Genomic DNA, 22,592 nt, shown 5'->3' with positions numbered 1-22,592 from the left:
TGCAGTCAGTTTAAGGGAAAAATTCAGCTCGTATTACTTCTGGGTTGAGTCACCACCCCTGGAGACATTTAAATGCCAAGCAGATGCAGCACTAAGGGACACGGTCTAGTGGTGGACATGGCAGTGCTGGATCAGTGACTGGACTTGATCTCAGAGGTCTTTTCCAGCCTGAACAATTCTGTGAATCCATGATATCAACCTTGGGGAGGACTGAAATGGTGGGGTGTATATAGGGCTGCTGCTGCCCAGCATCAGAACAAACTAGAAAACTGGCCTGACAGAAGTCTCAGCAAGACAAACACAGACTTGCAGCAGCACAGGAAAATCCCACATGGCCATTCAGGCTGGGATGACCAGCACAAAGAAGCTGAAAATCCAGGAGAAGAAACTGGGAGTGGTCAGCAAGGGACCCTTGCAGCAGCCAAGGCTGCCCACACACTGGATTGTTTGAGCAGAATTGCAGGCAACACATTGGCAGAAAATTATTATTCCCATCTGGGTGGCAGCTGGACACACAACCAGTTTGGTATCTTCCAGTAGAGAGGAGATGGGCCAGCTGGAGAGAGTCAGGGATAAGGAGGCTGCAGCACATCATGCAAGAGCAGAGACTGAGAAATGTCAAAGCAGGTGCCAATTCAATTCCTCACTACCTGGGGGAGTGCAAACTACAGAAAAAAAGTGAATCACTCTCTTCAGAGGTGCAAAAGGAAAGGGCAACAAAGGAAATTCCATCTCAGCCACCTGTTTTAGCTTTTAAACACACTCAACCCATTTTTTTCCTTTGTACCCAGAGTTGTAACCTTTTCTTTTACTTCTAGATATTCAAAACTCAACTGGAGCAAGACCCTGAGTAACGCTATCTGTTTTTGAAGCCATCACTGCTGGAGCTGGAGGGTGTTGGACCAGATGACCTCCAGTGGTTCCAACCTACATTTTTCAGTGATTCTATGATCTATTCTAGGACAGCATGCATGGTATAGGATTACAAATGTAATATATCAGCAAGCCAAAACACACTGCCAGCCAAAATGCAAGAATAGAAGATACTACTCTACTCTCTTTCGACATATTCTTGTCAGCAGATGCTCCAAAATGCTGCATCAAAACTCATGGGAAAAGGGGAAAAAAGGAAAAAAAATCCAGAAATGCAAACACACAGTTGCTTTGACATATCTGTACATACGGACTTCTACCTTAAATATAGCAGATCATACCTTTCTGTGGCTCACCTTTGAGCAGCAACATAGGTAGTACACATGCTGTTGGCACTCATCTGGCATGAAGGACAAAAAATCATCTGGGACAAAAGGTAAGGAAATTTTTAGATATACTGGTTGTCGTTTTACTGCCACTAGGACCTATTCTGAAGTCACAATTCAAAGAAAAACTAGGAGAGGAAATTTGTTTATTTAAATAGAAGCATCTGATAGCCAGCCAAAGTCACAATGAGCAGTCTGTAACAAACAGCCCGGGGAAAACAGAATTTCTGTAACACAGCTGATACAACAAACTTTCATCCAATATAAATGTGGCACTGGCGTCTCACGGAGCCAGGAGGGCTGTGTTTGGGAATTGAGACCACTGCACATGTTAGGTCAGAAATTCAGCTGATGTTGATCAACAGAACCCCATCAAGGAGAGGGGATCTGGCCTGCTGTGCTTTGGTTGCATAGGTTGAAAAAACTTCAGTAGAGTCTGATGTGATAACTTTGTTTTATGTGGATGGACAGTCTGACAGAGAGTCAGTTAAGAACATGACAAGGGATTACTCGTTTCAATATGTGATCATTTAAGCCAGAAGCTGACAGAATATGCCTCCTCTCTGAAGAATGTGAAACCAGTCTACTCTACACACATAGCATACAGAAGAAACAATTACTTTTTTGCAAATAAATATAATAAAGATACTGTGTGTCTAAAGTTCAAGTTAGCTTGAGAAGTCTAACTGAAATTTAATGTGAAGGCTGGAACCTGGCCATAATTTAGGTGAACAATAGGAAGCTACACTGGGTGAAAAGCATAGGTGCCAGTAGAACCCAACAAGATAAAAGCCAGTAATAAGCTGTGTCTAACACACACACTGATCTTCCTGCTTCCTGTAGTCACAAAAACATTTCTAATCTACCCACTGAAAAGTCTATTTTCACTTGAAAAATTAATATCTTGAAGAATTTAATTTTCACTGATGGCCTGTGGGGAAGAATGGAGACAAAACGAAAAACAGAACCATCCAGCACTACACCTTCAAATAAAGTTCATTCACTCCATGTTGGTTAGAGTTATGGGCATTTTCAAATAAGCCCAGAAGCAAATAATGAAGACTGAGGTGAATGGACTTGGGTGAAAATAACTTCAGAAGTTAAAATACTGGATAATTTATGCACTAATACATAATTAAAGAAACAGAGGTTGAGACATACTGCAGACACTCAACTATTACTACGAATGCATCTCTGTCATTTGGAAACAGCCTGTATTGTAAGAGTTCCTGCACAAGCTGTACAAATAGTTATTGAACTGAGTACAATTTATGCAATCATACATGTGAAAAGAAAGAAAAGAAAAAAAAATCCTACAGAGAATGGAAAAGAAGGGGGAAATATTTCAGTAGAAGATTCCTTATTTTGCTGGCCCAAACATTAAGTCTTCTGGAGACTTCTGATGAAAAGAGTACATTCAAATGTGTTTGAATTATCCTGCATTATATTGTTGCAAAGCAAAGCAACCTACACTGACAGCTGAAGCTACGTGCAAATACACATTCACTGCAACAGTTCTTGTTAGCTCCCTGATTGCAAAGAAATACAACACAAAAATAACTCAACTAAAGTGTGTCTGCAAATCAGCCAACAAGCAAAGAATCAGCCCTGCAGGAACAGATGCAAGGGGAGGAAACAAAAACCTAAAAACCCATTGTGAGGGCATGTGTGGCACAATGTGATCAGTAACTAAAGATGCCAACACTTACCAGTTTCTAAACTCCTGTCTGCTGGCTTGTCAAGTGTCACTTACAAAAATGCAGCCCAAGCAAATGAGACTCCACATCTCAAGATAGTGTAGCATCAGAAATACAGGATTTAAGTAGATATATCTGGGTAATTCATTTATAAAATGGGGAAAAACTGAATAACCACTCAGACATTTGAACAAAGCATGCAGTTGCATCTAATATTGGTACTAGAGTTCATTAAATTGGGAAGGTTATACAAATAAGAAGTTTAGACATGTCTTCTAAAAATAACAAAAAAACAATTGTTTTCAAAACAATTGTACTTTCTCAACCCACAGCCGTCTCTACATCACTTGATATTTGCTAATTTAGACAATTAAAGTAAGCACATTAGACCACTGAAAAGCTCTGGAGAAACCAGTATGTATCCAGTCACAGAAACAGAAATCTGAAATATTTCTATTTAAGCATTTTAACCAGAGAACACCTCTATAGGGAATTTTTAAACAGTTACAACCCTTAGTTAGTGGTTTTACTAGGGATCATCAATGTTTTGCAGAACCAAGAACATTCACCTACCATTTCCTTCTTCACTCACACTAAAAACTTCAAACATACCCATACAGAAAGAATCCATTTATAAAGATATCCATGCCAAAAGCCATAACATGGTTTTTTGAGTACTGCTGAGGAACTTCTCTATGAGTAAGTTAACCATATCACTGAGCTTTAACACTCAACGGTCCTCTGGATTTTTATGCAATGCATCACCTTCTCTTTCAACACATTTTGGTTATTGCAATTGCCTGTGCTCCTAAGGCATCCTCTCCCGCACATATCTGTTTTTAATTAAATATTTAAGTGTTTATTTCAAGATGCAATGCTGTCTCCTGTTTTGTGCCAGCCCACATTTCACCTGAAAAAACACCATTAGCTTGTGTGAAAGGACATGCTGGGGGAGGCAAACACCTCCCACTTAGATCCCTCTCCTTTTTTTCAAACCTTACATCTTCATACTCACAGCAAATCACTTCTAGGTGAGCCTGTGCTCTTCATTCCTGATTTCTACACAAAGGCAATTCCTGCTGGAAGACTGAATAACCAATTCAGCCATGTTTAAGCTGATTATGCACCCACCCACCATCTTCCATAGAGTGATCTGCACACTTCTGCTCCAAAATACAGTTTCTCTCATAACTGACTCCAAGATATCACATGCACACCCCACGCCCCAGCCTTCCATCCCTTGCAAAGGCACAGATAGGCAGGTTTTGCCCCCTTGCATGAATTTTTCTCACAGGTTTTTCACTGGTCACCTGGTAAAACAAGTCAAATTCTGAATGGCTGAACCTCAGGGACACCATAGGAAATACCAGGAAAAGGAGTCCCCAGAGAAGAGGGAGCTGCTGGAGGGTGTGGTGACAGTGTCTTGCTGAAACCCTCATGCAGAGGAATCATCACAGACCTTAAGAAATGCCAGCTGGCATTTTTATTTAAAAAATAAAAAATTTTATTTAAAAAATAAAAAATGCGTGCAAAGAACACCACACCATGCAAGCTAATTGGCCTTGCATGTCAAGACAAGTCTTCCAGGTTAAATGCTCATCAAATAGAATTGATTTTAGTATTAAGAATAATTAATAGTAGCTAGGGTATCATTTACAAAGCAGCAATTCTGAGGGGGTTGTTATAACAGCAACTGAGCAAACAAGCCTGATATTGCAAAAGCTCCTTAACTCCCCTGTTTCCTTAAAGCAACTGCAAGGAAACAGCCTCCTCTTTATACACATGGGCTTGTGAATACATTTAAACTTCCTCTGTGTGAGAAACAAGCCAGTTAATGGGAATTTCCAGCTGCAAAGGACAATTTTAATCTAAAATGCTAAAGGACCAGGGCAAAGGTTTCATAGAAAAGTGATAAAATCATGTACAAGTATAGAATTCAAACCAAAAGAAGTCTAAACCACAGAAAAGATGACCACAGAAGTACTTGAACCTAGGAGCAATGTCACAATATCCTTCTCTGAAAGACCATAAAAATGGTACAGAAGCATGAGAAAAAGCTTACCATTAGCAATCCCAGTCCTCCATACTGCTAAATTTTGCTCCCCTTCTAATCCTGGCCTCTTTCCTAACAGCATTTCAGAAATAGCACTGTACAGGAGGTTCTGTACTCCAGAAACTATTTTACTCAATTTGCACTTTTCAACAAAGATGATGCTTTTTGAGAAATCAAGATGATTTCTCTTAAGCTGCACATTCTTTAAAGATCATTGAAACTGATCTGATTTTTTAAAAAATACACACATTTCCACTTATTGTAAAAAGCACATACCACAGAACTCACTCTGCCTGCATGACAAAAAGAAAATCCCCATTTTGCAGGCACAAGCAGTTAATACCTCAGCAAAGCACATGAAGAACTCCTCTTTAATTATATGGTCCATTGAAAGGCATTGGGGCAAGCTTCTTAAGGCTTATAACCATAAGGCTCTGAAGCATTTTGTATTCCACGTGACTCCTGAATAATTAGCAATTTAATCAATATTTAGCCCCAAGAAGTAGCAAAATAAGGATAAGGTTTCCAGACATGGAAATAAGTTTTCCAGATATTCTGACTTTGTGTTTGTCATGGCCAAAATTAAACCCCATACTTTCCTCTGCCATTAAGTAAGTATGGCAGAAGGACAGCCTGGAACAGTACATAGCCTATTTTAAAGCCCTGAAATTTGATTGTGGGGAAATAAAGAAATAAAAACAAGGAGGATATAGATGAAAAAGCAACTTGGAACAGGCACTTTTTATGCCAAGCTCATCATCTGTGTTATTAACACATTGCACATGGACCCAAGTGATGTTTTAAGTGGAACTAAACATAAAATATCTATTGACATGGGCAGAGTTACTGTTTCTTATAATAGAGACTTAGGAAATACTGTTAAAACTGTGTGAGAAATTAGTAAATAAAAAGATGTAAGGAAAATGCCGTAGATAGACACAAATAGTAAAAATTGAAATTGTCATCCTGAATGAACTTGATAGTGCTCTGTCATAAAGAGTAAGCAAGCAAGGACTAATAAAGACCAGAATTGCAATTCAGGTGTTCCATGTGGGGATCAAGAACCATCAAGTTGCCCAGGGCAGGAGGGTAAGAGGATTACTACAACCCACTCCTGAAAGGAGCCCCAGGTGACCTCACACATAAAAACAATTACAACTTCATTAACTATAACCCAAAATTTCATTTTTCTAAACCTTGCCGTGAAAGTGCAACTGCAATTACTGAGACTAAATATTTAACCACTGCCTTTGACAAAATGAACCAAGCTTACGTGTATTTCTAAGGTTCTTTTTGTAACACAAAGCTGTTAAAAGTGGTTTCATGAAACAGAATAAGCTGACAAGCTTCAAGAGTATGTGTCTTTCAAAAGGACTTCCATGCTGCACTACTCTCAGCAAACAGAGCCAAGGTTGCAAAACCACTTTTATTATAGTATTTTTTTCATGTTTTCAGAGGTTTGCAACTTTCTCAAGTTCTTCCCTTTTACTTTGAAAGGTTTCACATTCACATTCACTCTGGGAACTCCCTCAGTAAGCATCTGAATATGCTTCCTAAAATATATATTAAAAAAGAATTGTACCCTAGAATAGGATCACTTAGGGACTACATGATAACATATGAAAAAGTCTGTATGACCAATCCAAACCTGACGCCCCTGTTAGCTCAAGTATACAACCAAAACATTGGGGAATGGGATTTACACACCTAGTAAGTGAAATGGAATCCTCAGGGTTGGAAACGACATTTAAGCTGATCAAGTCTGACCATCAACTCACCACCATGTTCACCACTAAACCATGTCCTCAAGTGCCACACTGTTTTTTGAACATTCCCAGGGAAGGTGACTCCACCACTCCCTTGGGCAGCCTATTCCAATGCTTTACAACCCCTTCTGTGAAGAAATTTTTCATAACGTCCAACCTAAAAGTCTGCTGGGATAAACTATTATTTTGCACTCTTTATTTTTTCTGCTTGTAATATATCCCTGGATTTGTAACAATAACAAAAGAAAAAAAAAGGAAGCAAAGAATTCTGAAGAAATGTAATATAAAGCAAATTATAAACCAGCAGCCTTCCATCTGGAATTATTCAGAGGCACATATGGTCATATTTTTAATGTAGAAAAGTTTTGTAATGTGATAGTTATTTGCCTTTCCTATGATTACCTGCTCCACAACACACTAGCTTTAGAATATGAAGCTCAAAATCAAGTCTTATGAATGAAGTATTAGGTTAAAATTATTGACTCCTTAACTTCAGATATTTCCATAAAATCTACATTCTAAGGGAATATATGTTTCCCATAAAATATATATTCTAAGGGAATTAGGCAGGCTTATTTTTCCATTTAGCATACAGCAACAGTAAAATGAAATTAAAACACTTTTCTCATCTGGAACATATTCATAACTGCCTTAATAAGGACAGTAAGACAAACAATGATAATTAAATGGGATAATTAGATCAAGTTTGGGGCTGGCTTAGTGAAGAAAACAATACTATGTTCATTTATATTTGATTTTTAAGAAGACACAATGACATAGGTGGACGTGTAACATCAGGCTTTCCCAAGAAGGCTTTGAAAAAGAAAATCCTTTCTCTCTTTTCACACACTGTTTTTGAGAATGGCAGGAGAAGGCCAGGAAGAAGTGGAGGGAAAGCAGCAGAGAGAGAAGAAAGTGGCTGGGATTTGGAGAGTACTGGGATGTTCAACAGCATCCAGCTGTCTCCCCCACTGCTCTGCCAGCACACCAAGCTGTTCTGCCTCCCTCACAGCATCTGTCCAGCAGCCACACTTCAAGGAGGTATTTTCACCTCTGGGCTGTGCAGTGAACCACCTCCCCACCAAGCTGGCAGCCAGGAGCTCCACAACGAGGTCAGACGGGTCTTTGCAAAGGGGAACCAGACCACAGGCTGGCCCTGCTGGGCAGCACACACCACCAGGCACCTTCTTTCATTTCTTTGCACAGTGTTACCTTTACAGTTTCCAAACCAAGCTTTCAGACCACTATCTGCCCACTCGCTTCCCCACATCCTCCAGAGACACGGTGACAAATCCATCCTGCCAGTGACCTCCCACACACAGCCACCAGCAGTGACCCACCACAGTCAAAGGCAGGTGTGGCACTGCTGCAGCCCCCTGCCCCTGGGGACAGCAAAGCACAGCCTGCAACACTCAGCATCCCAAAGCTCTTCAGCAAGACTCAAGGGTTTCTCCAACATGACTACATGAATAGAGTTATTGCTGTCACCCTGGACATTACCATGAGATAAACCATCTAGTCTGGAAATTCAGATCAGGAATTAGCTGTTTTTCTGCAGAAACACACTCATTATCATGTTGATGGGCATACAGCTAACTCTAAACTTTTTATACAAGAAATCACTTGGGCTTCAAGTGCTCACCTTTTGTTTTCCTCACCCTACTTCCCTCAAATACAGCCACCAGTACTCTGAAAAGGGGTTATAAAAGCAAGCTTAAAAAAAAAATAAATAAGTCACACTCAGAAGTCTGCTGTCCTCTACTGCCACAGCTGTCTCTCACCAGCCCCCTGCAGTCCTCCAACACAGCTCCATCACCTCCTGGCTTGAGCCATGGGATGGGACCAGCTCTTCCCCCAGCACAGCAAGGTACCATGCTGATGACTCTCACATGCAGCAGTGCGTTGTCCATCCTCCAAGCAGCGAATGCAGTGAGAGCACCACCAGAGCTTGACTCCATCTGGTTTTCTCTTGCTGACACCTTCAGAAATGTTTTTATACAAACAGGAACGCTGACCTACTAAAGGACTACAAATTATTGCCTCAAAACTAAATCTGAGGGGGTTTTATGGTAGGTAGAAAGTAGACAAACTGCTCAGTATGCAGCTTACTCAAAAAGGAGTAGAAAAGTGAAATGTAAAATGGGAGCAGAACACCACACATGGTAAAAAAAAATCACAATTTGTAACAGAAGAGCTTCAATACCTTTTGGTAATTATAACTACTCTATATGACTTCTACAAGTCACTTTTTAGAGCAATAAAAGAGGCAGCACTAGAAAGCACCTAAATACAACCCTGTGTGTTCAATTACAAAACCAAAGGTAAGTTTCCTATAAATTATATTGACGCCATGTGGGTTTGAAAAAATACTCTCAGTAATAAGCAGATACAACATATTAATGTGAAAGCAGATGCAACTATTCATGTGAAACAGTGTGCACAGCAAGAAATCATTAACTTTAACACCACAAAACAAAATTTAGCTGTAAAAGCAGCACAGAATCTCCAGTGATCTGATGCGGCACTTCCTTCTAAGTTTCACGTTGCATATGTGTAATTGCTACAATAAAATCCTTGGGAAAATGGGTTACGTCAAACAAAACAATCAAACCAATAATGATTAACAAATAAGTGGAATGTACTTCAGAGTATAAAAAACTAATAAAAATGCCTTTATGATTATTTGCTGTATGTTGAAAAAGTGTAGCTCTAACAAGTTTCTAAATGCAGAAACTTACCAACTTTCAGTGTTTCACTAGCATGGAAGATGGTCCCCCGAAGCTTTTAGTACATAAGCACAAATGAAAAATTAGAAGAGAAGAGGGTAATGAAGAAAACCATATGGCAGCCATTATCTCACTAAATAAGAGGGATGGTTCTTGTAGAAGAAAACCAAGGAATAGAATTTTGTTGGTTTGAGCAGCCAGTATGGTGCAACAAGCAGCAACACCTTCCTGCTTCAAGATCCCTGGAAGAGGCCCAGAAAGACATGAAGTTATCAAAGCATCAATGTGATTGAGTTTTCCATTCCAAGAATACAAATGGTTCACATAGCCCAAGAGGTAAATGACTAAAACCTATTTTAACATCTGTTTCCAAGAGACAGAAAATTGCTTCTATAATGCTGAAATCGCTAGAAGTCAGCATCTCAGGGGAGCACAGGTTAGCAAAAGGGTGACGTGACATAAAAGTAGCCCATGGCAAGCATGGTGAACATGGCAAGCGTGCAGTAAACAACCTCAAGAGCTTTCCAAAAACTTGAAGTTAAATGGCATTCAGTGAAAAACACAAAATCATATTCCACATGGAATAAAAGTTTAAAAAAAAACCCAAACAATAACAACAGAGGGATGTTCTACACAGGGGGTACTGGAGGGGTGGTTTTACAAAGTTACAGAGCACTGGACAATCTAGGTACTCATCGTGAGGAGCACAGGTCACAGCAGTCTAACACACCAGGAAGAAACACGAGCTGCTCTGCAGAGCATCCCTCCAGCAGCTGCAGCTTGTCAGCATCCCCACCAAACCCCCCAGGGAGTTCAGCAGGGTGGCTCCAATCAGAGGCTTTCCTTCCAGGGACAGACAGTTTCCTTTCCTGTCCCTGCTACAAAAACTGCTTGCTCACAGGAAGTCCAAACTGTATGTGATATGTAATTATTAGCATTACCCCTATTTTGTAGAGCCATATGGAAGTCTCTGCTGTCACACCACCCAGCTTCCCTGCACATCATTAGGACCACATCTACAGGGGAATCAGCAAAGAGAAGCAGAGATGGTTTCCATCTCAAAGGTCTTGCCATGGGCTACCCCATGGGGTAACCAGAGAGGTTACCCCAAATCCCAGTGGGGGTCTGGCTCTGCTCCCCAGCGTGACAGTGCCTGTGGCTGGCTCAAAGCCACCAAGCAGCTCCTTCTGTGCAGCCTGGAGGAGAACACAGGACACAACATGAACTGTGCACGACAGAGAAAGGAGAATGTTAGCACACACACATTAAAGCTGAGGAGACAGATGAAAATCACTATGAAATGGCTGTTTTGCACCCCTATTTCTCAATAAAGAAAGATGCAGATCAAAGGCAGGAACCAGTACCCAAGACTGTTAAGCCAGTACTGCAACACAAGGGTCAGTAACATCCCAGAGTAAAGCAGATGAAGAAAACTGGAGTTAAGAGCCAACAGGCAACTCTTAGATGAGATCAACCCTACCCATTTTTCTTCTAAAAATACATACCCAAAGATCATATGATAGAACGGAAGAGCTGTTTGCCAAAATGCAGCTTCTTGTTCATCTTAGGCAAGTCAGTTTTTTCTAGTAAAGATTTCCCTGCTAATTAGTTTAACTTTGAAGGCATTTTGAGTTTTAACCCATACGCTGTATGCAACAGACTCTGTAAAAAGCAACATGGCAAAGAGCAAGAAAAAAAAAAAAGCTACCTCAAAGTTAGCCTAAAGGTTTTCAAAACCAAATACACACTGCTATGCTTAAGATAATCAAAATCCAGTAATACTGACAGGAAACCAAAAGGTACATTAATCACACACACAAAAAATAAGTCCAGATAGGGCTACATTACATAAGAGATATGTTATATATAAGGTGAGGGTAAGTCTCCCAGTAAACAAGTGATACAACACAGGAAATTGCATCAGGACAGGTTTGGATTTGATATTGGGAAAAGTTCCTTCACTGAAAAGCTGGCCAGACGATGAATCCTTTAAATAAAACTAGGGGAGAGGGTAAGGGGATGTCAGTGGGTGTGTTACTATGTATATACATATACAGACACCACAGTCTGGAAATTACCCAATTAGTTCTGGAAACTAAAATAAAGACTACTAAAATTTTATCTGTTCAAATTAACTTCAATTAAAGGCTGAAAGGCAGATGTAAGTGATCTTATCAAACACAAATCTTCATGAACTGACAAATACAATTTAGGCTGCAAATAGTCTATGCAAGCTTTCTTGTTAATTTTCTTTCACTTTCCTGTAATTCTCTGTCATTCTATCTATAGCTTTGGAAAAAAATCTCCCTTAGTGATCTATAGAAAACAAAGAGTAATGTTGCCATTCATTCACAAAAACCAGCAGTCAAGTTAGAGCCCTATTGCTGGTAAAGCTGCTGTAGCTATAGGAGCAGGAAATTGAGATTTCTACTGCAAATAATAAAGTAAATGCCGATAATTAAAAGCATGTTAGCAAGAATCTCTACACAAAAACCTGTATTATTTAGCTAGGCAATAACTGAACTGACAGGCAGAGAGGGAAACAAGATAAAATCTCCACTCTAACAATGCTTCAAATACCTAAATCTAGTAGTAAACAGCTTACACTCTTTGTTTCTGAGGTGGAGGATGACTTTAATATTTGAGTACTAAAAGTCAAGTAAAATGCTCTCCCAACCTCATATTTCTCTACAAGTAGAATACTATACACACATACAAACATTCCTGCAGCAGAGCCACAAGCCTGGCACACACGCACAAAATGAATTACCAAATATCTGTTCAAAACTCATGACTTGATATAAAGAAACACTGGTCTTCTATCTCCAGTTCAGTAAGTAGGATGCCAGATTAGAGTCCCACACAATACCCCATCAGCTCACTGACAAAATACCCTAATGAAAAAGCAATATAAGATTCCTCCAAATAAGTATTTCCTGCATTTGCTAATGCCCACCATGACATTTAATCCATAATAAACCATTCTGCAGTACATAAAGATCAAAGATTTGATAACATTCACCAACCTGATGCCCACAGCTTGAATCCCTCCAGAGTTTAAATAACTGACAACTATTAACATCTAAAGGTTTGGCATCTGAAAATGAAAAATGGAAGTCTATTTCAGAATCAAATTTGTCTTTAGATGATGCTTGGAGCAACCTGGTCAAAATGGAAGGTGTCCCTGCCCACAGCAGGGGGTTGGAACTAGATGATCTTTAAGGTCCCTTCCAAGCCAAACCATTTTGTGATTAAACAATAATTTTGAGTCTCTATTTGTCCACATTGAATAAAGTGGGATTGTTTTTCAGTTCTTGGCTAGGGTGGTTCTAAACTTCAAAGTTTACAAACTTGAAAATTGCCAACTTCTGTTTTCTTTGCACCTAAACCAGCTAGCAGGCAAAAGCTTGAGGCATAATGTCAATCTCACACAGAAATTATCTACACACTTTGATAATTTTCCAATTGAATCCTAAAAATATACAACAGTTTGTAACACCATTACTGCCTAATATGCTGGATAGATTTTGGAAATGCCACCCAAAGCTATACAGCAGTTGGGGGTCAGCAATTGTTTCTTCCTATTTAGAGTTTGTACCAACGATTCTGATTAGTTATTCTAGCAAACAGCACAGGAATAGTGCCATGCTGGAATATAATTTCTAATGGACCACTAATAAGCCAAATAAAGTGTTCAGGGGAAAGAAAAAAGTGTTTTACAAGAATCTGAATTGTTTACTGTTTTCTACAACTATGCCTAAGACCCACTTTTCTCTATGCTTAAGAGGAAGAGAAGCAATTTCTATTTTTACAGCTCCTTTGAAAATATCTGAAATCACCCAACTCTTTGTTTATAACCAACACTTCAGTCCTCCAACCACCTTTCAAAAAATACTATAGTTGCAGATTATAGAAAATACAGAAAAAAAATCCAGATTTGGAGAACAGCACTGCCAACATGTCATCTTTCTTCAATATAGCATATAATTTTCATGGAAAAATGCCATCATTAAATGCTTAGAAAATAGACATGCAGATGGATTCAGTGCTGCTTCATGGTTATCCTATGAAAGAATATAAAAAAATAAATTAAAATAATTTAAAAAGAACAAAAATGGAGTTTGTACTGCCTGTTATTGTCCCTCTTGCCTCATGGTTTTAATGGACATGTTTAGAATTCAGAAAGCAAGCACCACAGCCACACAAACCACTGATTTCCTGCCAGGTCTCTCTGATGGCATTTGCACAGCACACTCTGGGAGAGGAGGGGATAGCAGTTCAATGCAGAATTTCATAGTTAAACAAAGTTGTAATTACCTCCTTGTTAGAGCTCTTGTTTAAAGAAGCTAAGTGATACTACGCAGACATGAGTATTGCCACGTCTCTGAATGCTGCAGCTGATAGAGTTTAATTTCTGCTTCTTACCTCTGGAGGTTCCTCCTTTCCACACCTCTCTTTGGAAACACAAAAAAGCATATTTTTAGAAATGCTCTTCTGAAATTCCATTCAATCAAACTGCATCCAAACAACTCCCAAACCCTACCAGTTGTAATGCAAATCTTGAGTTCTAAAAGATCCATGTAATGCACACAGAGCAGGAAACACCTCAAGGAAATGGCATGGTCTGCTTGTGACCAAGAAAAAGAGGGACAGAAACAAACTCAAGCCCACCCTACTGCTGTTCTTTTCTACACTGATGGGCACAAAGCTCATCAGAACTTTGACACAAAAGCAATATTTTTCTTTTCTTCTCAAAAAAGAAAAAAAAAGTAACATATAGCAAACTGTAAGGAAACAAGTAGGTCTAACATTCATCTTATGTGTATATGGAATTGTTAAAATTAGTCATGAATGTACAGGCTTGCTTACCTCAGCTACTGAATAATTTAAGCATTTTAAAACAATTTCTAGTACCCTTATGTCATCATTTCATTAAAAACCATAAAAAGTGGTGAAATCATTACCTCTTTGTTTGGACAGCAAATACAAATTTCTTGTCAACAGCCATTTTCTTGCTTTTGTGTCTCAACTCAGAATAAAGAAACCAAACTCTTTTTTCTTCAAAATTATAAGGTTCTCATGAAAATGCTTTTTCATTTACTTGAATTAAACCACATTTCTAGGTTTAACTAATTTACAGCATCCCTTTAGGGAGCCAAATCTGGGGCTTAGAACAATTTTTTTCATTTATCCACTGGGTTTCAAACTCCCAGTTTTCCCAGAGGATTAGGAAAGCCTGCCAATTTAGCTTGATGCATTAAGACTGTTTACAAAAATCCAAAATACAATCAAACATAAACCAGTCTGGTTTCAGCCTCCCTCTGCTGTAGTTTTTAAGCTCAAAGCTGGCCAGAGAAATTGGAACCAACTCCAGACTGGAGCACTGCATTTACAGCTATGAGTGGAGCTTCAGCAAAATGAGAGAACCAGGTGACAGACAACAGTGAGTATTTTTCTTTAATTTAATTCATAGAAAATTCCATGTAATTGTACAAAATATATCACACCCATTTACAGTGCATAGCTGTTGTTCCTGCTTTTGCCCCTCACACTGCATTTCTATTATGCATAAGAGTCGCTCACAAGTACAAGCAGCTCCAGAAAGAAGAGGTATTAAATACAAAAAGTAAGTCTACTTCTACAATAAGGCAGATTTGCACTCAAAAATATCTTGCTTAAGAAGCCACGGGAGCATGAATTCCACATCACTAGATGGGGCAGAAAAGCAGTGAACACCAACCAAAGAAAGAAGGTGGATTCTCCAAACACTTGGGGAAAGGTAGCTGTCCCTCCCTGTCCACAGCACTGTCATGCAAAGCAGAGCAGTGCAGCTATTAAAGAGTCAGGAAAGGGATTAAGAAACCAGCAGTTAAAGAACAACAAGACACAGCTATATTTAGCAAACAAGCTAGGCTGAAACTATGGAGGACAAGCAAAAGAGGCAACCCACTGAGAGGCAAAACAATCAAAAACTGATTTAAAAACCCTAGCTCATTCAATCCAGTAAGAAGACTTGGAGCAGAAAGTTTAAGACTGTTGTAGCACTCACTGATGGTTTGTAACATGAATACTTGCATCATGGAGCAAAAAAAGCCAAACAAAAATAAGAAAGGGAGCAGGAAGGAGGAAGAAAAATAAAAGGCAAAATGAGAAGAGAAAAAGCTTTTTCTATGTTCCAAGATTTAGCAATAAACTCAGGTTTTTAATGGTGATGGTGTTGCTCTCTACATCCCACCCTTTCATCAGCACCACCCATCCATTTCACTGACTGAATGGTCAGTTCAGACTCCAAGTTGCTCCATGGACACAAGCTTTTACAAGCTGAATGCCCATATGTGTACTTCCTAAAGAGCACTCAAGCTCTTAGAAAAAAAAACACATCACCATGTGGTGCCCAGTTACTCATCCCTCAGCACTCAATTAAAGAAAAGTCCAGGAAACTAGAATTCTGCATCAATTTAAACAAGCAGATGAAGAAAAAGAGGCAAGTAATTCCTCTTTAAACTCCTGGTGCTCACTTGTTTACAGAGAGGAAAAGCGAGGTGAGCAGTGGTTCCACCTGAGCTCATAAGTAACTGCAGAAAGATTTCCTGAAAAGGAAGTTAGTGAAGCTTATGAGAAGTTCTTTATCAGGTGATTTTCACCTCCTAAACATAAGAATGTCTCTACTAGAAACGCTCAACACCAGCAAGAGCAAAGAGACTTGCACTGTCATCATACATGCCATGTGCTATAAAATTAAGTACCCTCTCACACTCTTCCCATTACGTGTGGGTAAAACAGGAACAACATTCTTGGCCTTATGATCGCATTCATTAGGGATTAGGTTTAGCAAAGACCTAAAGAGAGACAGGAAAAATAAACCTCAGTAAGTGATACAAACCACACCAAGAAGGGAAGCAGCTCTGAAGAGCAAGGAGCGACGCACAGATCGCCCTGTACTTACTAACATCACAATTCATAATAATAATAATGATAATGTTTACAAAACAAAATGCTGCTTCAAAGAACTTCTAAGAATGCTGCTCTTGACCGATTTTTCCCTCTTACATACTTCATGATACAAAGCATAGAAGGAAAAATCCTTTCAGAGTAGATTCTTCAGGCAAGAGACAATCCTGTCAGATAACTCTACTGGCATATCGAAAGTATTCAGTAACAGATTATGAAAAACACACAGTAAGGCTAGAAATTATTCTAAGCATCCCAAGTATTAAACACCTTTCTAAAGGAAAAAGAAATTCTAAGAGAAGGAGTTCTAACAGGCTCCTGTGTTTGACATACTGCTCACAATGAGAGCAATTATTGCCAATTACTCTATGCAAAATAGAATTGTTTTTAAACACACAATCCTCTGCTTTTCAGCTGGCTATAGAGCAAAGGGTTCCTCCCCACTGCACATGAACTAAAGAACTCTTTAGCAAAAGGTGAGCTGCTGCCACCAAGTTTCTAAAGCAAACAGCCTGTTCCCTCCTTGCTGCTGGAGTTTAATCTCTCCTGGCACCAGCCAAGGCCATCCTTCTCAGGCAGGGGAGAATGATGTCCTGCCAAAGTTTTTATTTTTATGAAGACCAGCAGAGTGACAATAGCACACAGCAATCCCACAAGCAGAGCCCTGTGAATTAGGCTGAGCTCGCTGTTGCTCTGAGCAGTTGCATTGCAGCACCACGGCCACTTCTGCAGTCTAGACGGGCAACGATAAAACTTAATATTCTAGCCCAAATAAATGACAAATACCCCACACACTCATTTTTCTCGGTAGTGAGCCCAGCCAGGGATGAATCATCATGCACACACGCTTTCCAGGCCCACGGCACCAGCGACCACAAGATCCTCTCTGCCTGAGCCCTGTAGCAGCTCTGTCCCCCCACAAGACTGGGGGCTTTGGAGAAGCCTTGCTGGGTTTTGGCAAAGCCACAGGTTCAGCAGACACTGCTGGTTCCTGCAGGGCTGAGGACCAGCACATGCTCACAACGCTGCCTCAGAACCTACCTGACACAGACAGCTTCTACACGATACCCAGGGAAAAAAATGGGACAAAATTAGATTAACTTGCCTCCATGTCACCCCTCCAGTAAAGTGGTTAGCATATAAACTGCAGTTAGTAGCAATATACAGTCAGTGACAGAACAAAATGTAGATACTACGCAAAATGATATAAAAAGAATTTTTTATTATGTCTCCAGTTCTTCCTGCAGTAACAACAACAGCAGAGCAAAGCACTGATCTCCACTTAGTAATTTCAGCTCTCCTTTACTTTCTATTCCTCTGAAAACAAAATGCACAGGCTCAAAGAATCTTTTAAAAAAAAAATCCTAAATTATTCTGCTTGCCTGAGACTTCAAGATAAGAGTGGTTTTAATTTATCTGTGAAAATATTTTCAACCATAGAGAATATCCTTCAGAAAGACTCCTTCTAACCTTCAGGGCATCCTGCACAGCTGCACAAAAGCCATGGCTTGAAATCAGAAGTTGAGACTTCTCCATTTTTTTATGAATTACTATTCTGCCACAGACCTCAATAATGGAGAGTCCTTTTGAAATGTTCTCTTCCACATTGTTATCACACACTGGTGATGAAGTTGGAAAAGGCTGTAGTGATTTTTTAGATATAATATGATGAATGCTTCTACATCTTTATTTACCAGGAGTTATTGTTACAGAGTTCAATTAGCAGAAGCTTTCTCAGAAGGGAAAACAATACAGCTGCTAAAAGCAATGGAAAACTGTCCAGCAAAGAGCACTCGCTCCTCAGCAGCCCCAGGCAGCCTGTCACAGCTGGCTCTCCCCAGTCTAAATCTGGCAGATTTCACACCTTGGGCACGACCCAGCAAAGTCACTGTGGGAGCTGACAGCGACCACAGCGCCACCCGGTCCCACCCAGCCTCTGCTGAAGGCTCCCACTGCTTCCTCCCACCACCTGCCATGCTGCTCCCACTCCCGAGCGAGCCAATTCAGGCAGAAACCCACCAAAACAGCAGGGGCAAGCTGCAAGGCCGTAAAATAATCCGTGATGATACCTAAAAATCAAAGTTACTATTGGCAAAACTGTCACTCTTGTGCAGTCCCGCAGCCCTCTGATGGGCACGTCTGAAGCAGCTCACCCAGGGGCTCGCAGGCACCAGCAGCAGTGCAGAACAAACAGGAGCCAGGGATGAAGCAGGGGAACACTTACATGGGCCTTTTTTTTTTTTTTTTTTTTCTTTTTGCTAGAACTCTCTGCTTGACTCCTTTGGCAGGATCAGCAGTGCTTTCTCTGCCCATATCTGCTTTGATGAGGACCCTGAGAGGCCGGGGAACTTGGCAGCATCCGAGCCAGACGCCCATGCTGTGCTCCCGTCTCAGCCAGGGCACAAGGCAAGAGCCCAGGCGCCCAGTCCAAGTTCACAGACTTCTCGTTCCCATTCAGAAGCACATTCTTTGACTTTGAGGGATGCATCTGAAAAAGCAGATGGCCAGAATCCATTGAGACCTCTGACAACCATCACATTGGTAACGCCAAATGTGAGATACAACTGTCCTACTTGAGACAATACATTGGATTCAATAATCACTGTGGTATTCTAGAGGTACTGAAGTCACAGCAAACGGGAAATAATTCAGTGCTTTATCAAAATAATCAATACTTTTTTCAACTGTGCAAGTTAACTCATAACATATAGATTTATATCTTTTTACTGCATACAGTAATTGTATTAGTAGAGCACTACATAAGCACTTACTAAGCCAATAACCAAAACAATTTTCTAAATTACATATAAAATGGTTTCTTTCATCTGTTTATTCTCATAAAAATTTCAATGTGGAAGCCAAAAGAAAACAGCTGCGTAAAGTATTTTCAACTGCAAGAGACATGCAAGAAGGTATTTCTGCCTGTGCTAGAGGGCACAATCTGTAATAACATTTTGCCTTCCAGATAATGACAAGAGGTATTAAAAGGACAACTTGCTCTCTAATAAGCTTGCTTGACTGGTTGAGCACGCACATACATAGACAGCACAGCTTTGCCAACAATAATTTTAATTAATTTTTACATTTCATTCTAAATTACATTAATTTATGGCCTTCCTAAAAGACATTTAGCGGACAGCTAATTAAATTCAAGCCATTAGATTTTAATTAGAGACGTTTAAAAAAAAAAGTCTCAGAACAATTCACACATCTTTGTGAACACTATGTGCTCATTAGCAGCTAGAACAGCCAACAAGTGATTATAAATACAGAAGAGGACTAAGCAGCATGATTCAAACCTGGAAACAAAAAAGTCACATAAAGTTTCATACTTCAAAGCAAAAGATTCTGGGAATGCCCTCCCCTTAGCCCAAGTCTAGCAAACCTCTCCGCATTAGTGCTTGCCACAAAAGCAAAATCAAAGGCCAACTAGCAGTGAATATCATAATACACATTTTAAAAGGCTGAGCTGTGCTTAATCCTCATTAAATTCACAGCACCTTCCTGAACAAACAGTGAAACAAATTAAAGGTCCAGATGGAGCCCCTCCTTAATAAGACACATGGGATGTCCCAGTGAGCCCATCATGGCTCCGGTACAAGGTGCTGGGCCACCCGACAATCCCATGCCACTGCTCACCGAGAACCTCACACAAGAAAGCAAAGCTTTGTTATTTCGTAGTAATTGAGTTTTCCCTACTTCCAACAAAAGCCAGTTATTTCTAAATATCGACCTCTAGGGACCAATACTGCATGAGTTAAAAGCAATATCGGTGTGCTTTGATATGGTGATCAGTTCTTCTGCTGGGTTAAGAGGTTCATAAATATTAACCATGGCACATTTGCATATGTCACCCACAGGCACAAATCTTCCCTCAGAAAACTGGGAACAGAACCCATACAATTCCTCCATGTGTCGCTTTCTGATCACCACATCCAAAATGGCCATGGCAGTTACTTGAGCAAGGACAGTATACCTGGCAAAGAGCCAAACTACCAAAGCATACTGTTAATTATGGTGCACCAGTTTGGTTTGGAGAGATGCCCAAAATGCTGGAGTTGACATTTCAAAAACCTGAAAGGTTAGGATCACACTCAGAAGTATTTAAATGAGTCAAGTTTTCCAGAAAATTGAGAACTATTCACTGTTACTACAGATTTTACGGGAGTGACGTAAAAATAAATTAATCTTATTTTAAGAGACACAGATTTATTATTCTACAAAAGATGGAGCGAGTTTGATTACAAAACGCCTGCAATAGATGCAGCGGCACTGAAAACGGTGAGAGCAGCAGGTAGACAGCACTGCAAAACCAATGGTCTTATAATCTGCAGGAATGGAAATTTACACGGCTTACAATTCTTACATTTGAACGCATGTTCAGTTCACACTTGTAACCAGTAGCACATGCAATCTGTCCCCCAAAAAAGTCAGAAACTAGGCTGGTGGAATATTTTTGGTTCAAGAAACTGGTGGGAATTTGCCGCAGCCTTCATAAAACTGGAGGCAGCGCAGCCTATCAGTTTTCTGGCAACATTTACACGAGCAAGCAGTAAATATTTTCGATCACGCCGGGGCTCCGGCAGAGGAACCTGTCGCCCAGGCAGCCCGCAGGGTTCCTCGGGCGCACGGACGGATGCTCGGACACCGGGAAGGCGCCGACGGCCCCGTTAACATTCCCAAAGGATGCCGCCGGCGCCCCCAAGTTTCCAGGGGTGCTGCGCTCCCCGTGGGGCCGCTCCGAGCCGGGACAGGGCAGAGTTGTCCGCGGCTCCCGGTCCGACACCGGGCCCGCTGCGCCCGGACCGACGGCGTCCCTCCCACCCCGGAGCAAAACGGAGAGGCAAAAAACAAAGTAACATTAGAAAAAAAAAAAAACCCAAACAACGTAAGCCAAACCATCAGCCCAAAGCTAAGCAACTAGCCCTGGGGAAGCGCAAACCCACGGCGAGGGAAGAACAAAGAAGGCAAGTGCAGCCGGAGCTCTCGCAACAGATGGTTTGAAGCTGACCAGATTTCGCGCTGGCATCCCCTCCCCTCCCGCCGCGGGCGGTGTTCGCACGCACCGCCCGGCCGGCCCCGGGCAGTCCCAGCCGGCGGCTCCGGCATCCCCGCCGGCCGCAGGTGCGCGCCCCGGGCCCCGCCGCACGGCGGGCTGCCCGCTCCTCCTCCCGTCCCGTCCCGCAGCGACTCACCCAAACTCCCGGCGAAACCGTCCATCTTGCGCGGAGGAAGGCTGGTGCCGGACCCCGAGGCGAAGCCGCCGTCGTGGTCGGCCGGGACAGGTTCATTCACCCGCGGAGCGGCGGCAGGCAGCGGCGGCGCCGCAGCCCGGCGCTCGCAAGCCGCCCGGGGCAGCGGCTCCGGCGGCTCCCCGCGCTCGGCGGCGGGAGGCGGCTCCGGCGGCTCCTCCTCCTCCTGCCGCTGCTGCCTCTGGTGCTGCTGCGGGGCCGGCGCTGCCCGGCTCCGTCCCTGCGCCGCGACCCCAGCACGGCAGCGAGTGCCGAGCTGCTCCCGCCCCCGCCACCAGCGCCGCCCCAGCGCCCCGTGCTGTCGTGCTTCCGACTCCGCCCGCCCTGGCAGCCGCCGCTTCCCCTGCGGGCGGGCCGGCCCCGCAGCCCCGCGGGCGGGCGGGCAGTGCCCGGCGCCTCGGCCCGCGGTCCCGCGAGAGCCGCGGCCGCTGCCCCGAGCGCTGCGGGCGCGGGGCTGCGCGGAGCGCACGGGACAGGGCGGGACGGGGCGGGACGTGGCCGCGGAGCGGCAGCGCCCCGGGGCCGGCGCGCCTTCTCCTTCGCCGGCGTGCTTCGGCCGGGAGCAGCACTCGGTTTACCTTCAAAAGCTTGTGCTGTCTATTGGACGGGCTGCGGGTGGGTTTAATTGGACGACTTAATGCAATCACGCCAGCAGTCAAAACAGATCTTGTTAGGTGAATCTCAAAATGTTCGTTCACACTAGTTGGGGAAGTTTTTCCTCGCTGAAGTTAAGCCAGAGGAATTGTCATTTCTTTACCCTCTCATTTCTTATAGCTGGGAATGCATAAGCAGTCACTCCCGCCGCTGCCAGTCAGCCGAGTTCCTGACCGTCTGCTGTAGCTTCCAGCCATGTGCTTGATGTCGGGGGAAAGGAGAAAGTAGGACCAA

At 42.0% G+C, this 22,592-nt stretch overlaps 1 protein-coding gene across 2 annotated transcripts in view; it reads right to left on the bottom strand.

Annotated features, from left to right (window-relative positions):
* EML4 (EMAP like 4) overlaps window positions 1-21,981 on the bottom strand; it is a 145,425-nt gene extending 123,444 nt beyond the window's left edge. Inside the window, exon 1 of one of the 2 annotated variants that reach the window (XM_021547584.3) lies at window positions 21,648-21,981. In XM_021547584.3, coding sequence (XP_021403259.1) covers window positions 21,648-21,672 — 25 coding nt within the window. In that variant the 5' untranslated portion in view covers window positions 21,673-21,981. The remainder of the gene's footprint in view (window positions 1-21,647) is intronic. The other variant, XM_021547582.3, reaches the window with a different exon arrangement.
* Window positions 21,982-22,592: the final 611 nt, after the last annotated feature.

Source organism: Lonchura striata, chromosome 3 (genome assembly GCF_046129695.1).
Source record: "Lonchura striata isolate bLonStr1 chromosome 3, bLonStr1.mat, whole genome shotgun sequence".
Lineage (NCBI taxonomy): Eukaryota > Metazoa > Chordata > Aves > Passeriformes > Estrildidae > Lonchura > Lonchura striata.
The sequence above is the reverse complement of the archived record's forward strand: the minus strand, read 5'-3'. Positions and strand labels throughout refer to the sequence as shown.